At 51.8% G+C, this 20,813-nt stretch overlaps 3 protein-coding genes across 3 annotated transcripts; 2 read left to right on the top strand and 1 right to left on the bottom strand.

Annotated features, from left to right (window-relative positions):
* The first annotated feature begins 429 nt into the window (after positions 1-429).
* Positions 430-8,870, top strand: LOC100907084 (liver carboxylesterase 2). Its single transcript, XM_018639448.2, has 15 exons — positions 430-484; positions 2,780-2,838; positions 2,922-3,080; positions 3,470-3,610; positions 3,858-4,086; positions 4,163-4,288; positions 4,819-4,982; positions 5,076-5,203; positions 5,284-5,454; positions 5,985-6,042; positions 6,235-6,371; positions 6,478-6,538; positions 6,619-6,713; positions 8,392-8,587; positions 8,667-8,870. Exons 1-15 carry the CDS (start codon positions 430-432, stop codon positions 8,868-8,870), a joined length of 1,983 nt encoding a protein of 660 aa, XP_018494964.2.
* A 2,553-nt stretch (positions 8,871-11,423) lies between these two features.
* PpV (Protein phosphatase V) lies at positions 11,424-13,320 on the bottom strand. The gene is made up of 6 exons (XM_003743111.1): positions 13,215-13,320; positions 12,961-13,068; positions 12,562-12,791; positions 12,225-12,444; positions 11,838-12,103; positions 11,424-11,733 (listed from the first exon to the last, which is right to left on the bottom strand). The coding sequence occupies exons 2-6, from the start codon at positions 13,045-13,047 to the stop codon at positions 11,607-11,609; spliced, it is 930 nt and encodes a 309-aa protein (XP_003743159.1). The 5' UTR covers positions 13,048-13,068; positions 13,215-13,320; the 3' UTR covers positions 11,424-11,606.
* A 295-nt stretch (positions 13,321-13,615) lies between these two features.
* LOC100907227 (probable splicing factor, arginine/serine-rich 4) lies at positions 13,616-19,347 on the top strand. Its single transcript, XM_018639492.1, has 8 exons — positions 13,616-13,918; positions 14,051-14,131; positions 16,855-16,950; positions 17,061-17,192; positions 17,311-17,439; positions 17,585-17,731; positions 17,796-17,970; positions 19,255-19,347. The coding sequence occupies exons 1-8, from the start codon at positions 13,812-13,814 to the stop codon at positions 19,264-19,266; spliced, it is 879 nt and encodes a 292-aa protein (XP_018495008.1). The 5' UTR covers positions 13,616-13,811; the 3' UTR covers positions 19,267-19,347.
* Positions 19,348-20,813: the final 1,466 nt, after the last annotated feature.

The raw sequence follows: 20,813 nt of genomic DNA on the forward strand, positions 1-20,813 counted from the left end.
CATTCTACAGCGTCGGTCTGTGATAAGGGTGCTCGACATTAACGCCACGATCCGTATGAAACTCTCCATGGACATTCATGGGCGAGTTTCGGAACGACACCCGTCCAATGGATTCGGCCATTCGCACATAGAGTTTCAATTGATTTCTGTGCCATTAGCGTCGATACTCATTCGCGTTGGAGAGTCACGTATTGCGGAACCCGACGTGGTGAGAACTGATACAGTTGAACCCCCTATCTCCGGCGGAATGACCGAGGATAACATGGGAGCTGATCCCGGCTCTTCATCAGCGGCCAGGAACTGCCTGCCGCCCCTCCCCTTCCGCACCACTGCCGGGGGAGGAGACTGATTTTTCCAGCTGATTCCGGAACGCATGTGGATGCCTTCCGGACACTTTTTTCATGCGTGTCGCTCAAGCCTAGATTCGAGATGTCGAGCTCATGCGCCCTGTCCGACAAGAGGAAAGCTCAGTCGAAATTCGTCGGTGAGACAGTCCGGGAGCTAAAGGCTCGACTCTAGTGTTCGCGGCGTGCCCTGCGATCGGGTCAGGAGAGGGGAACGATATATGTCCGGCGAGGACGCGGTCTCCAGAACCGGCTTATCTGGGTGTGGAAGAAAATTTGCCACGGAATCCCGGAGCCGAAACTGATTTTCTGTACTAGAGATCCGTCCGCTCCCTAGACCGTTAGCGGGCGAGAAGATTCCCAAGCAGAAAATCCCGTTCGAGAGAACGGCTTCCGCGGGCTGATCATGGAGAAATGTTTTTCCGAGATCGGGTTCGCCTGATCTCATCGTTGTCCTATGGGAAGAGGTCGGTCGTCCGATTCGTCGATCAGTTCCAATGGCGCTTCCCCGGAGAACCGCTTTCCGGAGGGGGACCGGCTCTCTCCCGGGACCGATCGTCTGATTATTCAAAGTGGAAAAGCACCTGATCGGAGTCGAGCTTACTGCTACTCGACGGATGGCATTGTGCCTTGTGCAATTCCGAGTCAGGGTTAGGATTTAGGGGAGGCTCAAGGAATGATAGGCTCCGAATTCCGAGAGCCTCGCTCGACCGAGATGTGCCTAATTGAGCATTTTTTCTGCGACACCGAGTTCTGTACTGAAAGTCGAGTTCGGGTCTGACCGAGCCCAGCAATGATTGAAACTCCGGCACGGTGAATCGGAGGCTAGCTTTGGTTTCGATCGCTGTTTGAGTGCTTCAGGCCTCAGACTATTCTGTGGACCGCAGCTGGGAATGCTTCCGATGCAACACAGCATCTGAAACTATCCCACGGGACCCGTATGCCCGCTGGTGAACACCAGGTATGCGTGCACGAGCTACTGCGAATTCATCTCCTGCTGCTCGTTATGCAAACGCGATGCGCCGAGTAGGATCTACATTGATCGTTTCTCCTTCACGCGGCCTTTGAGCTGCGCAGATGCCCGTTTTTCTCGTTCGGGAGCTGGCGGCATGCGTCTCCGAGTTTCTAGCTCCATATCCGGCAATTTCCCATGACGCGATCGCGTGATATGTTTTCGTCGACCTTGCGCACATCGAGCCCCGCAGGACCAATTCGCTCTCGAATTGTGAACGATAGTTCTTCTTGCGCGCCTCTTCGAGAGGTGCGATCGACTGTCGTTCATTGGTCGCGTTCGCACGAGTCTTCCAAGTGCGATCGGCGGAAACACCGATGAAATTCCGCACAGTTGGACTGACGATGATGGCGATCGATTCGTCTACCGATTCCTATGCTCTTTGTGGATACCGGAGTATGATTCGCCTTACTACAATATGAGGCTTTTTTTTCTCTGAAGAGCGGGACAAATATTTCGGATTCGAGGAGCGGGTGCAGATATTCTGGGAGGCAATTGCCGCTCGCTCGGAGGAGCATACTCTCTCGCTGGGAAGAGCTACCTCAAGCGCCTTTACAGTTGAGGCCGGTGAATGTTGGATTGCATAACCAGTCTCACAGGGAAAGTGATGCTTTCGGAAATGGTTCTATTCCCCTCTTGCATAAGCTCGAATTCCCCGCACGTTCTTCGGGACAGAAGCATCGGGACCTCAGGAGATACGACCGAAGTCCCAGTCAGTCTCGTCCTCTCATTGAACTTCTAGGCGAGAATTCGATACGAATGCGCTGAGAGAATCTGACTTCCGACTGATGGTGACGTGCTGCTCTTGGACGCCGTTTCCCTCGAAAACATGCCTACCTCCTCCAATTCTCCTACACTTCCCACGAAGCTGATCTAGTGATATCTCTAGGCTTGGATAGATGCACGGGAAATCAATCCCAGGTGGGCCCGATTCTCGATATCTCCTCAGACAAGGAAAGTCCACTTCTGAGCGGTTGAGCGCGGACTCGGATAGATCCCGGTCCGAGGCATCTCAAAGCTTCGTGCTTGGTGCGGGGCGACGGGAGTCCTGCCCTCAGCATCCGCAATGACCTTGCAGCTCTCCGCCTAGTGGACACTCGGATGATTCGTGGTCCGAAGAAAATTGTTTCTACTCTGTGAAGATTCCCCCAATCGGGAAAGCTAGTTGCAAACTCTCGCTGCAATTTGGCCCGGTTCCATTAATCTTTTCGAGTTGATTGCGGGCTCGTACACGCGTCCGTTCGATGGCTTGAGCGAGTCTTATGCATTTGCTCGTTTCCGAAATCACGCACACGAGGCCGAGCTCCCATCTTCCCGGATGGACTTTCGTTCGAGAATAAATCAGCGTAGACCGGGGTCTTGGCAAGAGGCCCGAGTCACTCGCGGTTGCGAATTCTTCTGAGAGTCTCGTTTCCATTCGCAGGATTGTCGGAGCTACCTCGTATCCCGTTCCCTCCGCCCGGAGGTTCAAAATCCTCCCAGGTTCGTATCTCTAAAACTTCCGGCTCGAGGAATAATCGATTGACCGAAAGTCTCCCTCAAGCCCCCATTTCCCCCAACTTTAGCAAGTATCGCCGGACATTGCGAAATCCTCACCGACGCGTGTCGTTCTCGACCAAGGAGTTATCCGTGGGAAGCGCGTACAGTCCCCGTCGGACCGGGGCTTGGTGGCATTTCTTGGAGTGCCTTTCGCCGCTCCCCCGCTGTCAAACCTCCGATTCAAGGTAAGATTCTCGGAGACTGTCTTCCTTTCCATTCCGATCTCCCCAGCCATTACCCTACGCCATTCAGATCACAATTCACTGGGGGAATTTTCTCCAAGGAACCTCAAGCCTTCCCTTTTCTTATCCGTGGATCTCAACAATAGGCCTCTCATACTGAGATTCTAGTTTCGTACGACATGTATGATGATAGGTATTCATGAAAACAGGAAGATCCGATAATATTTAAATTCCGAGTTCTAATTCCTCTGAGACCCCACTGAGGCTCATAAAGTCGGTCCGTGCAATCGGAGGTCTTGACAAGACGAGCTCCCGTACTGGGAAAGTCAATCAGAAACTGGAGCTCGACCGAGAGTCCCCCGTCATCTTGGTTCACCTCTCGCAATCCACAGAGACCTCAAGCCCATCTCGGCTGGAATGGTGTTTGGGACGGGACCGAGTTCAGAGACGTTTGCCCTCAACTGGACTACAGAGGCCGTCCTGTGGGGAGCGAAGATTGTCTATTTTTGAACGTGTTTACACCCGGTATCAAGGTAAGTTTACGTTGCAGGGCCACCGAGAATATTCGCGGGGAATTCGAGACTCGTGACTTCGGACAGCCGAATTAAGCTCAAATGACAGCGCGAGCCTCTCAGAGGGGGAAAGTTCTCGAGCCGGCCACCGACGAGCTAGAGAACGGGCCTCGCCTACTGAATCAACGCTCGACGCCGGTCCTCTGGCGCTATTCCGCGGCGTCGGGAGAGAAAAGTTTTTATTTAATGAGTGACATTTCCCCGGCAGAAGGGAACCACGTTTCCTGTGCTGGTTTTCCTCCATGGCGGTAATTTCGATTCGGGCAGCGGCAATTACTACGGACCGCAAGCCCTCGTTGACCAGAACCTCGTCGTTGTCACCCTCAATTACCGATTGGGGATTCTCGGTTTCGCTTCCACTGAAGACGAAGCACTTCCCGGAAATCTCGGACTCCGCGACCAACTGCTGGCTCTGCAATGGGTCCGGGATAACATCGGTGAGTAGGAGCAGCGATTTGCACCCAAACTTTCGGAAGAGGATCTCGGACTCAGTCAGCCACGCGCTCTTTCCAGCCGTTTTCGGAGGTCAACCGGATCGTGTGACTCTAATGGGTCAGGGCTCGGGCGCGATTTGTGTCATGCTGCACGCCGTCTCTCCTCAGAGTAAGGGGCTCTTCCACCGGCTCATCGTGCAGTCAGGTGAGTCCGTCGGCGAAAATCGTCGTGTACCATTTCGGTGGTCGCCCGGATTTCACTATTTTGCGTTCATACTTGAATCCCGAAGCGATGAAACGACGGTCTTCAGTGCTGCTCATAACGGCCTCAGCAATGGAAACGGCGCTCACGCTTAGCGTTCTATAGCGACACACGCCGTCCGCAGCACACAATGGAAGCGTCGCAGTGGATTTCAATTCTTACCGCTCGCCCAGAACACGTCGGTCCGCACCGGATGTGATAGCGTGTCTATTGACTATCGGCTCAGCGGCCATTCCGGGGAATCAGACCTTGGCAATGAAGACTTCGCGTGCAAATAATGCAAAACAAATCTTAGTTTGTCTGTCCGCGTGGAACTTCTCTGGAGTTACCGAATTCTTCCAACAGAAAACCGCTCGCTCCTTTAAGAAAACGGGAGGAAGTATTCCGTTAGCTTTCGAGTCGCGAACCGTGATACGCGTGCGAGCAGCATTGAACGAAGGCTTGAGTCGATTAACCATTCGTACCGTGAATAGGAACCCCCCTCGCTGAGTCGGCGCTCCACGTCAACGCACGCGAAACGCTTCAAAACGCTGCCGGGAGCCTCCAAAGTTGCGAAATTTTGTCAAGTCATGACATTTTGGCTTGTCTCACAAAAACACCTATCAGAGACCTGCTCCGACTCCAACAGGAGACAAAGGTAGTGAGAGAGAGAGAAGCTCCCAAGCTAGCGTGCTTTGCGGAGAATATTCTCTTCGCTCGTGCATGACGCGTCCACTTTTTCCTTCGGTAGATCTTCGCCGATTATCCGGTAAAATACACACCGCGAATAGATTCGGACCTCTCCGATGCCTTGGTGCCCTCGAGCTTCTCGCAACTCCTGAGCTCAGGAGTCCCGGTCAAAGTACCGACGCTCATCGGGTGAGTAAGAGGGGGAGATCTTGTTTGTGTAGCATCTTTTTCCGTGTTCAGCGGAAATCCTAACGGCATTCGTGCTCCAGGTTCAATATGCACGAAACCGCCTTCTTGTATCCCGAGCTCTTAGCGTTGCTGCGCACCGAGCTCGGAAGTGACCAGGATTATGTGAGGAATATTTTGCTGCCGAAGTATTTCCGAACCGCTCTTGGCGTTAGGGAGCCTACGCGGGACCAGCTCGACGAAATCTATGAGAGGTAAAAATTGACAAGTAATCTCATTAGAATTCAGCTGATACTAAACTTGCATGCCAAGTGAGGAGCTTCTTGACTCGAAGACATCCTGGGCCTGCTGCGTTTGATCGAATCTCGGAAGGAGTCGATATCGATCCTTAGGAAGGACTGCTTCTTTTTCCCGTATCGCAGTCTCTTTTTCTTCACTATGACTGGAAGAGAGGCTCCTTCGCTCCCACTTCTGACCTGGCTTGAACGAAAGCAAAGAGCTGATTTAGGCGGAGCTGTTTTCTCGAGAGACACACTGCGATAAAACTCCCACTCTCCTTGACTGCCAATGAGCGCAGCATAAATATTGTCGTTGCCACGAAACAGTTGAGTTTGTGTGAGGATAGTCTGTCCCGTTGTTCTCATGGGTGACTTCATTGGGAGAAGATGTTTTATCCCCGAACGAAGGTTTGAGAAGGTGGCTCGGTCGCTGACTTGAGCTACTTTTTGCCGAAGTGCCATTTATCGAGTCGTCACCTGGAACTAAGCGAATCCTGCATTTTTAGCTACTTTTCTGGTATCAATTATAAGGATCACGACGGAATCATCCAAGCGTTCGTCAACGTAAGTTCAGTTTCCAAGGTTCCCTAGATAGCTCCGTTGTAATTCGCTCATACTTTTCCATGTTTTCTTTTTTTCGCGCGCCTACACGTCTGTGTTGAGCCCCCATCCGTGTGGACCGCGCACAAACGACTGAAGTTCTCTGTCTTTGGGGTCGGAGCCTCGAATGAACCGATCATCTTCCCCCATTTACAGATGTCGACAGCTTCGCTGTATTCGGTTCCAATCTTGGAGACAGCGATTATGCTGGCGAGATCGTCGCCGCAGACCTTCTTGTACTCGTTCTCTTACAGAGGAGACATCAGCATGCTCGATTCGAAGCTTGGCCCGAGGTGAATTTCAAACGAGAATCTCAGAACGACGACCTTGCAGTGGGTCACGTTGCCGAGAATCTCAAATGATGTTCCGAACCTGACTGAGATATTCCCTTTTCCTTAGCGCGTCGAGACGTGTCAATCTGGGCCCATCGCACGGGGACGAGCTCTTGTACTTATTCCAAGTGAGTCGAAGCAGCACATGTCGTCGGACACCGATCTTTTGTCTCGATGCCCTCAGAATTAATTGTCTTTTTCCGCGCAGGTTCTAGGAAACGGTTTGCGGCCCTCGACGAATCTCGTCGATGGAATGATATCAAGGAGAATGATTCGGATGTGGTCGGACTTCGCGCATGGCGGGTACGTCTTACATTCTGGAGGAAAAATTCCGACGGAGGGAGGGCGATCCTCAGCTGTCTCAAAAGGGAGCTCCTCCGTGCGGCTATTCCGAGTCCTAGTATGACGCTTCTGACAGCGGGAAGCCGTCAAAACACACCGAAGAATGGAAATTGAGGCAACGGCCGCAGCGCTCATTGATGCATGGCTTCATCGCCCGCGTAGCTGCGAAGTTCTCTTTGAGCCAAAGACCGAGAGACCAGAATTGCGGAATCGTCCACTGGCGAAGGATTTGCATCACAGAGCGCATCCTTCATAACATGTAGTGATTTCGAGTGGGACGTCATTCCAGAAGCCTACACTTTGAACACGCATTCAAGATGCATACAATAGACGCGATCCGCGCTTTTGCTGACCATTCGCTCATTCGGACCGGCCCCATACATCACCGGCAGTCGGGGCTTCCGCGTATCAGTCGAGCTTTCGAAAGCCGTCGCGCTTTGTTACTATTAGTACCCCAGGATTCCTATCATGGAGTATGGAGATCCCTGAAGCTTTAGTCTCCACCGCTAGTCGCTATGCTGAAATCTGGCGGTAGAGTTCAGACTCTGGATTAAGGACAATTTCCTTCTCTCAGAGGGGAATTAAATCTAGAGAAACTTTCTCATGTGGAAAAGTGCATCCTCAGTCCTTCGGGCCTATTGCCTATTTTTCCAGACGGGAAAAGTCCTTGAACAAGTCGTCCCTTGTGGTTCAGAATTTAAGGAGTGGCTCTGAAGTCGGCACTCCCTCGTGTGCCCCTCGCGTACCGTCGGTACCAGCCTGATTGGAATAATCGCCGGTTCTTGCGAACTCGCGTCGAGCTGGGAAGGCTGTCGCCGCGGAAGGCCTGGTTCCGATGGTCCGACATCCCTGAGTCAAAAGCGAGTCGGCGTCGATATACGCGCGAACGAATGACGATGTCTCGCCGAGACCACTGGCGCGACGTTTCCGAATCATTCCAAGCGCTGACCCCACGTCAACTCCTGACGTGTGCAAATGAAGCTCGCTGAACGGACCCACCGAGCGCAATTAAGCCTCGGAACAGAAACTCAACTCTATTACTCCACAATGACGCTCCGGTCATTCGGCTAAAGCCGCCGCCGCTGCTCCTCGTCCTAAATATCTCGGGACCGTCAAAGCCCGCGCTGTGGCCACTGCTAACCCAGAATTCTCGTCTGGATCGAAAACGAGTCGGATAAGTGCGGTAGCTCCTAATTTTATTTTGTTGCTCTGCAGCCCTGCGTCACGCCGGACGTGGCCAAGGATTGCAGCGACCTTGTGTGCTTCCATTCGCTCCCGATTTCCGCGTTCTGCGAACATCCTGTAGTTGTTTTGCTTGCTGCGGTCGATTATGCAAGCCCGAGTTATTGGTTCACTTTTTCGGAAAATCGTTGGCGGCGAGCGCCAGAAAGCTCAAAATAGGTATCGCAGATCGCCGCTCGAGAAATCGCTCACTATGCTTCAGGGAAGTCACTCGGCTCATGGCAGACAGCGATCCAGCGCGGAAATCGCGCTCCCCCCTTCTTCCTTCTCGATGCCGCGATTCGTTTTTAGGGAGTGAATGGGTCTCATTCGGAATCGGGGTCCTCCTCGATCATTTGCACGATTTCCCCAGAAAAAGTTGTCCTAATCCCGATGCATTAAAGACGGCATTTCGCAGGAATCCCGTCCCCAATCCTGACCCCGAGTACCTGCCCTTTGCGGCGTCGAGCCCTTCGAACGTGACCGTCTACCGTATCGGGCGATCTTTGCGCCCATCACCCCTAGACGCGTTCGAAGCGGAAAGCGTTGCTCTGTGGAGATCTGTCTTGCCGAATGCGTACGATGGCAGAGAGAGCTCTCAGACGATTTCACAGGTGAGCAGAAAAGACGGGTAAGCTTCTTCGGTATCCGACTCGTTGTGAGGCATCTGCTGACGCTGTTTTCTGCCTTCAGGTTGCCTTGTCAGGATCGAGTCTCGTGGATCCTGTGTACCGCACCCTGGCCTACTCCATGTTGACCGTTGCTCTGGCCCTCCTCGTAGCGGTGGGAGTTCTCCTCGTCATTATCTATCGGCAAACTAAAAGCAGCACGTTCATGTGCGGCAGTGCGGAGACCAGTTCCCGTGCCTCGCCGGACACTAGTTACCACATATACTGACTAAACGAGAAGCTCCGGCAGGGAAACGAGCTCGTGCTTGATTCGAGGAACTCCACACATTTATGACGTCCACCGGCTATGCTGAGCACGGATTTGTACAGCTCTGTCAGGCTTCGTTGATGCCTGTCTTTTGTTTCGTTATATGACAATGTTGTTCTTTGGTCTCGGAGAGCATTTTCTCGTTTTAATGGTTCCGTGACGAGCTGAATCGTTTATTTATTACCAGTCTCGCTGTATATAGAAAGTTGGGGGATAATTCGTTTAGCTAAGCTACCCTGTGACCGCGCGGATGCCTCACCGATTGGGGTTACCGGTGGCCTTTCAATGAGAATAAAAGGTGAAGTTCAGAATTCGTCCGCTCCCTTTCTGTATCTCTGAAGTTGCGCCTTCGCTGTATTCTCCGCAAGAGCAGCCACGGATGCTTCAATGTCGCAGGACGCGGTTCGAGCCTCAGAATCGTCACATTGTGCTTCTTTCTTCGGTCTCGACATCTGCGAGCCCGGTCTGTATCGTGACATGTTCTTGTGTACAATACTAGATGCGCTCCTGGAAAAACCCCTCCGCGCGTTCTCCAGCTGCTGAACCTCGAAACTATCCGGCCGGAGCGATCACTCACATTGATGCTTTGTGAGGGTCGCCAAGCATTCAATGAAGAGACGAGGGCCGACATAAGGGACGCGGGTTTTTTTGACGGTTAAAAACGCGTTTCCGTGGCAGAGACCGCATCTGTGTTTGAGAGTCGGCTGGGGATGATATCAGACAGCGTCCCGGAGTTTTTCTTCTGAACCGGTCTGACATGTTCCAATCAGGATGCCGTTCCACGGAAGTTTCGTCAAATGGTCTGGGAGACAGCGGCGAATTCGAGTCCCCATTACGTCAACAGCTGTTCCTTTCGTTGACCGCAGAGGACAGGCACTCACTCTCAGGGTGGACCGATGATTCCCGTTTGGGGGAATCGGTCAGTATTTCGATGCCATCTGGCTATAGTATATTGAGCCATATTTCCTTCAGGATCCGAGCGCACCCTTCCATCCCGGTCGGCCGGCTTCCACGGCTCAGATGTACTTTTACTCGAGTGATTCCTTATATTCTAACGTAGTTTTGTCGTCAACCCCGTGGAGAAGCGAGGATTAGTCTCGATCAGAGCAAAACGAATCATTCACGAATTCTGCTCACATTCTTACTTCGGAGTCACGCGCTGGGCCGGCTGGATGAGCATTCTTACCCAGTATGAGAATCAAGTTAAATGGTAAGACATCCGCGCTTTCGACGAGTCATTCCTCGAGAGGTCGAACTTCATCGGAACAAGAGACGGAAGAAGCCTCCCGCATCAGAGCGTGCGGACTGCCATCGAGGCCGAACGTCGTACCCAGGATCTTCGGAAGTCTGTGCTTATTCTCGATTCTTGCAACGTGAGAAGACTGCTACGGCGCGGCGTGCTTCTGGCTTGTGGGGAATCTCCCAAGTCGGCCGCGGACACCGAGGTATCGCGTGACATTATTTCTCTCAGGCTCCGTGAATTAGGTTGTGCGAAAGGGCGGATCGCCATGAGGGACGGAATAGTGAGACAAGAGGAAATTCTTGACCTTTCCAGGAACCGCTGGCAACATAAGTTCAATTCCGGCCGAGCGAAATGCAGATGCTCCTCTATTCTGATCTCCCTCATGTGGATCCCGAGGAGGTGGCTGCCAACGGCTCCGCACAAGGATTGATTTGTCCAATCCAAATATTTCTCCCCAATTAGGAAAGCTCCTGACAGGAGTCGGAGTCTAGAAGGACTGTCCTCGCCCGCATTCACTACAAATCTTCATTTTGAGTTATTGGGTGGCGAAAAATCCCCCCGGGACGGATTTGTCGAACGCGGCGCTCGCCTTTAATTCCTGAGGTTTTGCCATGCGCCGTTCCGGGCTTTCACGTACCGTTCCCGTTTGTTCTTCTTGTGTCGTTTCTCGGCTACCCGATAATTCTTCTGATATCAGGATGTGCGGCGCGTGGGGAAACGGGACGCCAACCGGCCTCGAGAACTTTTCGGGAGAATCTTTCTTCTTTGAAGTTGATCCGTCGAGTGCACCGATGATTCCTCCAGGGAGCTTTCTATTCGCCGAGTGCAACTGCGGCTGCTGACCTTCCCACAAGGACTTCTTTTCTCCTTAGGCTCTCTTCGGAACCTACGCCACTTATTTTCCGGGATCGGGGTGCTAGATGCTAAAGAGCTCCTCTCGGAGGGTCCAGCTGAGAGGCCCGTTTACCGGTTCGAGCCCTTACTTTGCAAGCATGTGAAGATGATGGCTGGAAAGAACGAGAAAGATCTCGCGCTAGGCTCCGTGCCTCGAGCCTTCTCCCCAAGGGCAAAACCTCCCGGACTTCATTGCAGGAGCGGTTTCGTCGGACGCTCAGAGCTAAATTCCGCCCCGAGTCGGGGATCCGGCCAGGTAGTTCGATAAGTCTAACCGTTGCTATTCTTGATCACAATAGTCCGTCAGTAGGTAGGTCAGTGGAACATAGACAGCGAATTGTCTCGTGTTTCGTTCAGGGAGGACATCGGCTCTCTCGAGGGTTGCGTCTTAATTCGACTATAATTTATTCGTATTCGTCGCTCATATACTCCATGTGATCACGACCGAAAGCTGTCTACAAAACAGTGCATTCTCCTCAGAAGAGAACGAAGCCGACGTTCATGGACGACCCGCTTTTCGAAATGAATTCCTACTCATATCACTTTACAAATACGGAAACCTAGAGGAAATATGGTGTTACAACTCTTTCCGGAATAACTCGTTTGTTGTCAGGCACGGCGTCGAAGATCTTGGGGTTTTTATTCTGGGGATCGCTGATCTCCAATACTGCGGCCACGTTCCCACACCTGAGAGAAGAGACGATGAACGGTGAAATAAGTGAACCCCGCCTGAGCGAGTCTGGAAAGCCGCCCATGAGGAATCGCGAGGTATAAGCAAGGAAGCCACAGACCTGTAACAGTAGTTCGGCGCAGACCATACCGTGACGAGTTTGTCATCGAACATATACTTGTAGCCCTCGTGGACCAGCTGATGCGCACGACAGATCAGAGATAAGCCGTTGTACTGCATGAACTCATGCGTGGCTTTCGCTCCGAACAACCAACCGGCACCTCGGGGACTCCAGCACCAAGAATCCACTTCGTCAGGGTCTGACCAGACGAGATCACAAAACGCGCCCTTGTGTGGAATTTCTTGATTTCGCTGGATCGTTCTGATCTGGACGGCGAGAAGAGGACAGCGTGAGTAGACCAACCCGACGTGGGCAGAGAGACATTCCCAATAAATCGATTTCTGCCTATGCCTTGAAATGAGGCGAACGCCCGAGGGGGGGACAAACCTGATCGAGAGCCTTGATCTCAGGACTGAGTCCTCCATGAACGCAAAAGATTTCCCCATCTATGATGGCTGCCAACGTGAGCAAATCAAAGACTTTGCAACAATACTTCCAGGCGTTGGCGTTTCCGTATTTCTGCTGACACTCATCGTAGAACCCGTAGACCTGAGTGATTTGTCTCGATTCATGATTGCCTCGAAGCAGCGTTATTTTGTTTGGCCACCTGAAATGAAGGGAATCTTCTCAGACTGGACGCTTTTCTCGCTCGCAGTTTCTCAGCACATCCGGCACCCCCGGAGATGTCAAAATTTTTCCGAGATCTTTCATTCCGCGAACTCACTTTGCTTTGAGCGTCAATAACCGAGTGAATGTTTCCAGTGAGTAGTAGCCGCGATCGACGAAATCACCCATAAACACATAATTCGTTTCTGGCACTTGTCCCCCACATCGGAAGAGCTCTTCAAGATCGTAGAATTGCCCATGAATATCCCCGCAGACGGTCACAGGGGTGGATACGGGCTGGACGTTATTTTCTTCGATGAGAATGTTACAGACGAGATTGCACAGTTTCTGAAAACGCGCCGAACGCTTAGTACTCGAGACCAGACCGCAGAGACATAATTTTCTCATCACATCGACTTCTTTCGGATCTATGGCGTCAGCCATTTGATTGAGTCACTTTCCGGCGCGGCTCTCTTTTAAAATAAAATATGATGTCGGAGATGGTAGATTTCCTTACCTTCAGGTCCGACTCCGGTAGATATTTGCATTCTTGTGCCACTTTGATCCACGAATCGATGTCGGAACCGACAATGACCGTCCCCATGATTACACTGCTGGGGTTTAGCTGAAATTAGGAAAAGTTGAGGTTTGAGAGTTCTGTCATTTCCGGCTCCATCCGAGAATATTGGTGCGGGGCGCTACCCCCTTCGAGACTGCACCACACCGAAAAACTTTATTTGGATAGATCCGTAGTCCCGGTTCATGACTCACGTTCTCGAATCTACGAAGCACTCGTCAATTTTTTGTCAAATTCACAGGCGATTACTTCGCCACTCCACATAATCTATGTGAGTCCATGTATTTGTTAGTTGATGGTGTTTTCCCACATCGTCTAGAACACACATCACACGCAGACGACTGGCGCTCCGAGGAACCCCACACACGCGCCTAAAATCTGCGGAGCAGCATCGATTTCGCCTTCCTTTCGGGCGGAATACATGCTTCTCGATTACCTACCAACGAGACGAAGCGTCAAGCGTCAATCTCTATCCGGACCCATGGATCCGATCATCCTAGTGTCGAGTGATTTGTTTCAGAGCGAATCGAACAGCACTCCTCGATGAGCGCGAGGGTTCGTCGAGTTCAGAAAAGCCCGCGCCATCGAGCGGCCCATCTGATCGAGCCGCGTCGTTGTCGCCGGGATCTCCTCCACTCGACGAGATTTGAAGAATCCTCCCGAGCATAGTGGAGTGCGGCAGCTGAGACAATAGATATCGTGTGTTCGAGAACCTCTCAATACATTCAGCGGGGACACTCGTTGGAATTTCTTAATACCTCGGTTTTCCATACGTATTTCGAGCCCTGAATATGTCTTTCGGCGGGCGCGGACCTCCGGATATTCATGGAATGGTCTCTCTGAAAGTAGACAATCTGACCTACCGTACAACAGTAGAAGATCTCAAAAGAGTTTTCAGGTTCGTTGCGAGCTTATCCGCTGAGCGGAGTATTTCTCTTGAACTGAACTAGATTTAGAACTTACTAGACTAGGCGCTCTGATCCTCCAGTGCGGATCGAAGCCGACTCATGTTTTTCCTGCTTCTCGATAGGAAACATGGTGATGTCGGTGATGTGTATATCCCTCGGAATCCGCGGAACAATGAATCTCGAGGTTTCGCTTTCGTGAGATTTTTCGACCAGCGGGACGCGGAAGAAGCTATGGACGCACTCGATGGCTACAGGTGGGCTCGAGGAAGCATCGCGAAGCCAATTCATTTTCCGACCTCGAATCATAATTCAAAGCTCCAGACTCGGGAAGTAATTTCCTGTACCGAATTCTTCCACAGACTCGATGGTCGCGAGCTGCGCATTGCGATGGCCAAATACGCTCGACCAGGCGGTCGCAGCGGTGGTAGGGATCGGTCAAGGTCGAGGGATCGCCGCAGTCGACGGCGAAGTCGATCTCGCTCGCGAGACAGGTCAGAAAGAAGACAAAATTCTCATACTACGTGACGATATTGGTTTTCGTCGGTCGAACCTCGTCTCAGTATGCGGCCGATTTTCTCCTCTACAGAATTCCGTCAACATCGTCCCCAATTCGACTCGTTTCAGGAGACGGTCCAACTCCAGAGATGATGAGCGCAAAGATAAGAAATCCTCTTCGCCTCCTGCGACGAGGTCGCGCGATCGTTCTGTTGAAGAAGCCCGACGGTCCCGAGACGGTTCTAGGGAGCGGTCCAACGGCAGAGATGAGTCCCCTGCGCGGGAAAAGGCGCGGGATCGTTCGAGAGACGCATCGAGAGAAAGAAGCGCGTCTAGAGAAGGAAGCACCGAGAAAGATCGCCGCCAGAGGAGTCGTTCTCCCGCTAGCTCTCACGAAGACACAGAGGAGTGAGCTGATCATATGAAGCCAGAGGATCACAGAAAAGATCATCAAAGACTTCATTGTAAGACTGCCGGCGCTCCCTAATATACATTGAGCGGAGGAAAGGAACTCATAGTAGCGGGACTGTACCGAGACGGACCCGGATGCCGCTCCCGAAATGTCTGTAGAGAATGTGCTGAAATCCTCTAAGAGTAGTCTTGAAGGCATAGACTCCCACCCTAAGCCAAGTATGGAGCTGTGAAGCGTTTGAAGAAGCAACGCGATTGTCGATCTGATCCTTCGCTGGACTTCTTATCGATCCAGTCTGCGCCTCATATCATTCTCGAGAAATCCCGGGTCAGAGGCGCAGACTTTAGTATCGCATCATCGAACCTGGAGCTGGGGATGATGCTTGAGGGGAAAAGTTAGTCTAGATTTGTAAGCGCTCCCCGCTTCCGGATGGATGGGCCAGAGCTGCTGCAGTCTCCATTATGGATCCGTTGAGGGTAGGGGGTCTTTCGCCGCTGAGCCCCTTTGTCCGGATCCGTTGAGGGTAGGTGGTCTTTGGCCGCTGAGCCCCTTCGTCCGGATCCGGTTGTTCGAACAGCCGGAGTCATCCCCAAATCAGTCTACCGGCGCGATTCTGAGACTTCTCCTTCACGACGCTTTCTGTCCCCGCAGATTGACGTTTGTAGACTGTCATATGACAATGATCTCGGAGTTGGGATTTCTGTCTGGGCTGTCCCCTCTGCTCGCTCGCATCCAGTGAGATCGCAATTGGGGACTTCGGATTCAGGACATTCTTTTTCCAGCTTATCCGGTGACCGTCACACCATGAACATCACGCCATCAAATCGGAATATGTGGCTACTACATGGAGCGAAGGATGATTTTTAGCATGTAATGGTCTTGCACAAATCAAATGGAGGTGACCAACGATTCCCGCCTCCCCTTATGGCTGTGCCTCCTTCAATAAAGACTCGTAAACTCCAAGTTGTCTCCAAAACGGAAGGCTTGAGCTGCCGGCCCCTTTCGTGTTTTCCTCCGATGTGGTCTCTAGAGGCTCACGACATCCCGTCTCCGATGGTGTCCCGGAGCGAGTTCACACGACACGGAGATTTCCACCAATCTTATTCTGCAATGATTGAGATGAATCAATGACACGGAAGAGCGGAGCGAATGGAGCGCTCAAAGAGCTACTCTGACAATGAGCCAAACGCATTGCCTTGGAGCGAGCAGTAATATTCGAGTCTGATCTGATCCACGTCTGGGAACCTACTTCTTCCGATTCCCCCAACGAGTCTCGCCGCGCCGTATCCGTGATTCTGAGGGCTCGGCTCTGATGGCATTCTGAGATTATCGCGAGCATCCTGCACTCTCGAGGGTGCCTCGGAGAGTGGAGTTCCCGCGGAAACCTGAATTGATCGTCATCCGAGCGGCACCTGAGGGTAATCTGCCCTCTGTCCGCCTGCCCTCCGGCGTTCATTGTCGCGGACGATCTTTCAGGAACTTGGTTTCAATCGTCGATGATTATTATTCGAGAGCTCGATCATAAAGCTCATGGTCGGACTCTCGAATCTCGATTTCGCAATCCAAGAGGACACGGATTTCGAGCGTCGCGGCTTGCGCGGGCTTTTTTGAAGCCGAAACTTGAGCATCTGTGTGCTTCTCCGACCCTCTCTCCCACGCGATACTTTCTCCAACTTGATGGGATATCGATACATTAGAATGCGGACAAAGAAGCAAAACCCATCGACTCTATCCGTACTGGCATGATGACTGTTCCTCGAGAATGAGAAATTAGCATTGCGTCGAATCTCGCTCTGAGGGATAGCAGCAGAGCGCTCTGAGGAGAGTCTCCCGGAGAGCGTGTGTGGGATCTTCTACGCACGGGTAAGAGCCAACGCTTTGTATATAAACTTCGAAGGACCGCTCTCGGAGGCGCATGTGATACGAAGTTCCTTCGCTCACTGACTCCTCAGCTCATCTCATCAGCGTCGTTCCTCCGAATACGAATTACTCTTCCGAATTCGTCACCATGTCTCGCGGCGGAAACGGACCCCCTGATATTCATGGCATGGTCTCTTTGAAAGTTGACAACCTCACCTACCGAACCACAGTTGAAGATCTCAAACGTGTATTCAGGTTTGTGCCTTGGAAGAGAGTTGCGTTCTCATCTCCATATGAGTTTTCGGCTTTGGACCGCGTCGGTAGCATCATATGAATCCCTCTCGATTCTGAATCACCATCTCTAGGAAACACGGTGATGTCGGTGATGTGTACATACCCCGTAATCCGCGAAACAATGAGTCTCGCGGCTTTGCTTTCGTGAGGTTTTTCGACCGGCGCGATGCCGAAGAAGCCATGGACGCACTCGATGGCTACAGGTAATCTGAAAGAAGCTTCCCAGCGGGCGATGGAAAATCGATCCGATATTGATCCCGACCGCTGGATACTGTAGGAATCTGAATCCCACCGGATGATGAATATCCAATTTTATCGCAGACTTGACGGTCGTGAGCTCCGCATCGCCATGGCCAAATATGCGCGCCCGGGTGGACGCAGTGGCAGAGATCGTTCGAGGTCGAAGGACCGTCACAGCCGGAGACGTAGTCGCTCTCGATCCCGGGAGAGGTGAGTATCGTCTGGCTCTTCGATTGGCGATCACGATTTCGCAGATCGATCCCCGAATTTCCCGCCTCTCGAAAGGCTCAACCATCCTCGGGCGCGGATGGTTGTCCTTGGAAGTGGTTGACGCGAATGGTCCTGTTCTTTCCAGACGCAGCCGATCCCGCTCTGAAACTCGCCGCCGGAGATCTCGTTCCAACTCAAAACGACGGTCGACATCCAAGGACGATGAGCGCAGTGACAGGAAATCCGCATCTCCTGCTAAGGAGAGGTCTCGAGAACGATCCAATGACGAGACGCGTCGCTCACGGGACGATTCGAGAGAACGCTCGGACGACAGAGCCGGTTCCCGGGAGCGAGAGCGCTCTGGAGATCGTTCCAGGGAAGCATCGAAAGACAGAAGCGCATCCCGAGAGGGTAGCGTCGAGGATGACCGTAACGGAAGGAATCGCTCGCCCGAGGACTCTCACGATGACATGGACGACTGAGCCGCAGGGACCGAATCGAACCCACGGAAAAAAAATTCGAGGAACGATTGTGAGTAGAGGAGCCCACACCTCATTCTTTAGCTTCCCTCGATGTTCGTAGCTATTCTGCGGGTCAAGCGGATCTGCCGATTTTGCGGTTTGAGATTTCGTTGACGGAACGGTGCTGCCGATCCTCGCCGATCAGCGAGGTCTGTCACGATTCTCGAAGACCGTTCAATCTCAGTTCTCGAGTACTCAAAGGCTGCGTGGCAGTCTAGAAGAGGGGACGAAAGTTTGTGCGAGAACGTAGATTGGGCATTTGGAATCTCGAAAATCTCAATTGAAACACAGGGTCTCTCCCTCAACTCTCTCAATATACCCGCATCTAGGCAGTTCTACGTTCCAATAGTTTTCTCATGGGAAATCGAGCGAATTATCGAAGTCTTGGGCAAGGAAACTCGCAGTCGAGTTGTTGGTGTTTTGTACTAGAGATTAAAAAGCTGCTGCTTTGTAGGCGCCGCAGTGCGGAGGTGCTGTGGTAGTTGCTGAGTGAGCTGTGAAACCTGTTCGAGTTCGAGAAGCAGATCACGACATCGATTCGAGGGTTGACCTGAGTGTAGAGCTGGCTGACGTTTTGGTGCCGTTGCTGCTGACGCTTGTTCCTGCAAAAACGAGACGCGCTCACAATGCCGATTCCCGTATAGGCGGCGGACCACCTATGTGTCCTTCCCCTTCTCTCTATCTTTAGGCCGCACCACTGTCGATCTCAAAGAAAGAAGGAGAGGACAAGGAGCGGATACTGTCTGAGAAGAGAGCGAGAAATCAACGACAGTTCCGTTAGGCGGTGAAGCACGTTCTGAAGTAACTGTTCTGAGGCGTCGCGTCCCGAAAGTTCCCGATGATTCGCCTCTCATCGATCGCTCGAGGAAGCTGCAGTTGACTGACCCGGGTTCTGATACAGCGGCGCTCTTCAACAATCTGATCCCCATTACGAGAGCCCAGAGTTCCGATGAGACTCCGGAGTCGCTCCTGTTTTTATCTTGTTTCGATATTTTCGTCATGAACCGGCACTTTCTTCCAACCTACTTCCGTTCCCATTTCTGCCTCCCCTCGTCTTCGGTTCCTCCATCTCATTTTCGGACTCCGTCACGGGAATGACTCCCCCCGTAAATGTCCGAATAGTTCTATTATTTTCTCGCCTGTGAGATGTAGTATTTGATTTTTACGCCGCTATCATCAATTTAGTTCCCCTCGTCTTGTTTTGATAGTTTGTTTCTCATTCCTCATTTTCATCAATTGATTCGTCAGTGTTACGATACTGGGGAGTTTCCCGACTAATATTGATTTTTTCCAGGTCGCACGATGATCGACGCTCCGTGAACACCTCATTTCAAATTCGATCTGTTTCATACCGATGGCATCAGACCTAATAAAAATTCGAGTTCGTGGAAATCGAAATTCGTCTTCCGCGGCCGCCAGAGCCCTCCTCAACGAGTGTTGAGCGACCTCGCGGCGCGTCGATCAGATCCGAATACAAATGAGTAATATGAAGGAATCGTACAGTCTTCAGGAGTCTCTCGTATTCTGTCGAGCTTCTCTCTTGTCCTGCCGCACGAGTACCTTGTTGGAGTGACCGATGAGCCTGAGAGGCAGTAGGCTTCATCAACAGAGAAGAAAAAGTTCACTCGATCAATATTGTTCGAGCGATCCCGATCACCAGACCCCCGTATTCGAGACAGAAGTAGCGAGACAGAACATTTTCTGTATCAAGGCAGAATATTCTGAGTACCCGGACTGCGTATTCCGAGTAATGAGGCTGAATTTTTCTGGTATTCAGACAGAATATTTCTATTATTCAGACTGAATAGAGGTGAATTACACAATACTTTTAGTATTCAGTGCTAGGTATATGCTCACATGTCCGTCATTTCGGATTGCCGGAGATCAGCACCCCGATACATGATTCCAGCGAGGAGAATTAGAAAAGGAAAAATATCATATGGATTGTTACTTCACCAGAAGCCGGATGATATGCTGAACGCGAAACTCTCTCTGTCAAAGGTTCCGTGGTGGTGGACAGTTATCTTCTGTAATCGTAATTCGAAATGTCTAGCAGGAGAAGCGGAGACGATGTCGCCCGAATGGTCAACAAGAAGAGCAGCGAGATATCAGCTGAATGTCTCCACCAGCGAGAGACGTCGTTCCATGCGTCTGAGATAGCGGAAAACTGTACTAATGATTATCATGCGCAAGTGCGGCGGATATACCTACATATGCCCGTCTAGTCCGACGCTCAGCTCTGATCGAATGAACTATGTTCGACCGATGCCGGAACGCTCCCCTGAGCAACCCCAAATCCGGCGGCATTGGCATTTCCGAGTAATTTCGGAACTCACCTCAAACAGCGAGTCGAGTTTTTCCGCTAGTAATCCCTTTGTTTCATGTACGGCAGCGCTCCGATACATCTAGGAATGAATATGATATATCACGAGGGGCACTTTGCTTCAAACAATGAGCGGGGCATTCCCATCGAAACGTCGGATGCTTCCTCTATGAGGGAAATCGCTCCACACACGGATTGGAAAGCGCATCGTAGAAATCATGCCTGTGCACGACGCGTTCGCCAGGGGGGTCTACGTGCTGCTTGATCGCGTGCCATTGAATTGGCGAACTTTGTGGCACGCAGTTTCTCCACGCGATTTGTACTCATTCATCGTCTTTCATTCCCTCCTGCATATATCTGCTCCACCGATATTGGTCTATTCGATTGGCAATAGAATTCCGATGCCGACGAAGCCACGTTGAGCTGCTACACTCGTTTGCAATCCCATATTCGTCGATGATCAGCTCCGTGGAATCGACCTGAGAAGCACAGAGCTTTGAAGCGAATCTGGACTATAGGACGAGTATTCA

Source organism: Galendromus occidentalis, unplaced genomic scaffold (genome assembly GCF_000255335.2).
Source record: "Galendromus occidentalis unplaced genomic scaffold, Mocc_1.1 scf7180000077440, whole genome shotgun sequence".
NCBI classification, from domain to species: Eukaryota; Metazoa; Arthropoda; class Arachnida; order Mesostigmata; family Phytoseiidae; genus Galendromus; species Galendromus occidentalis.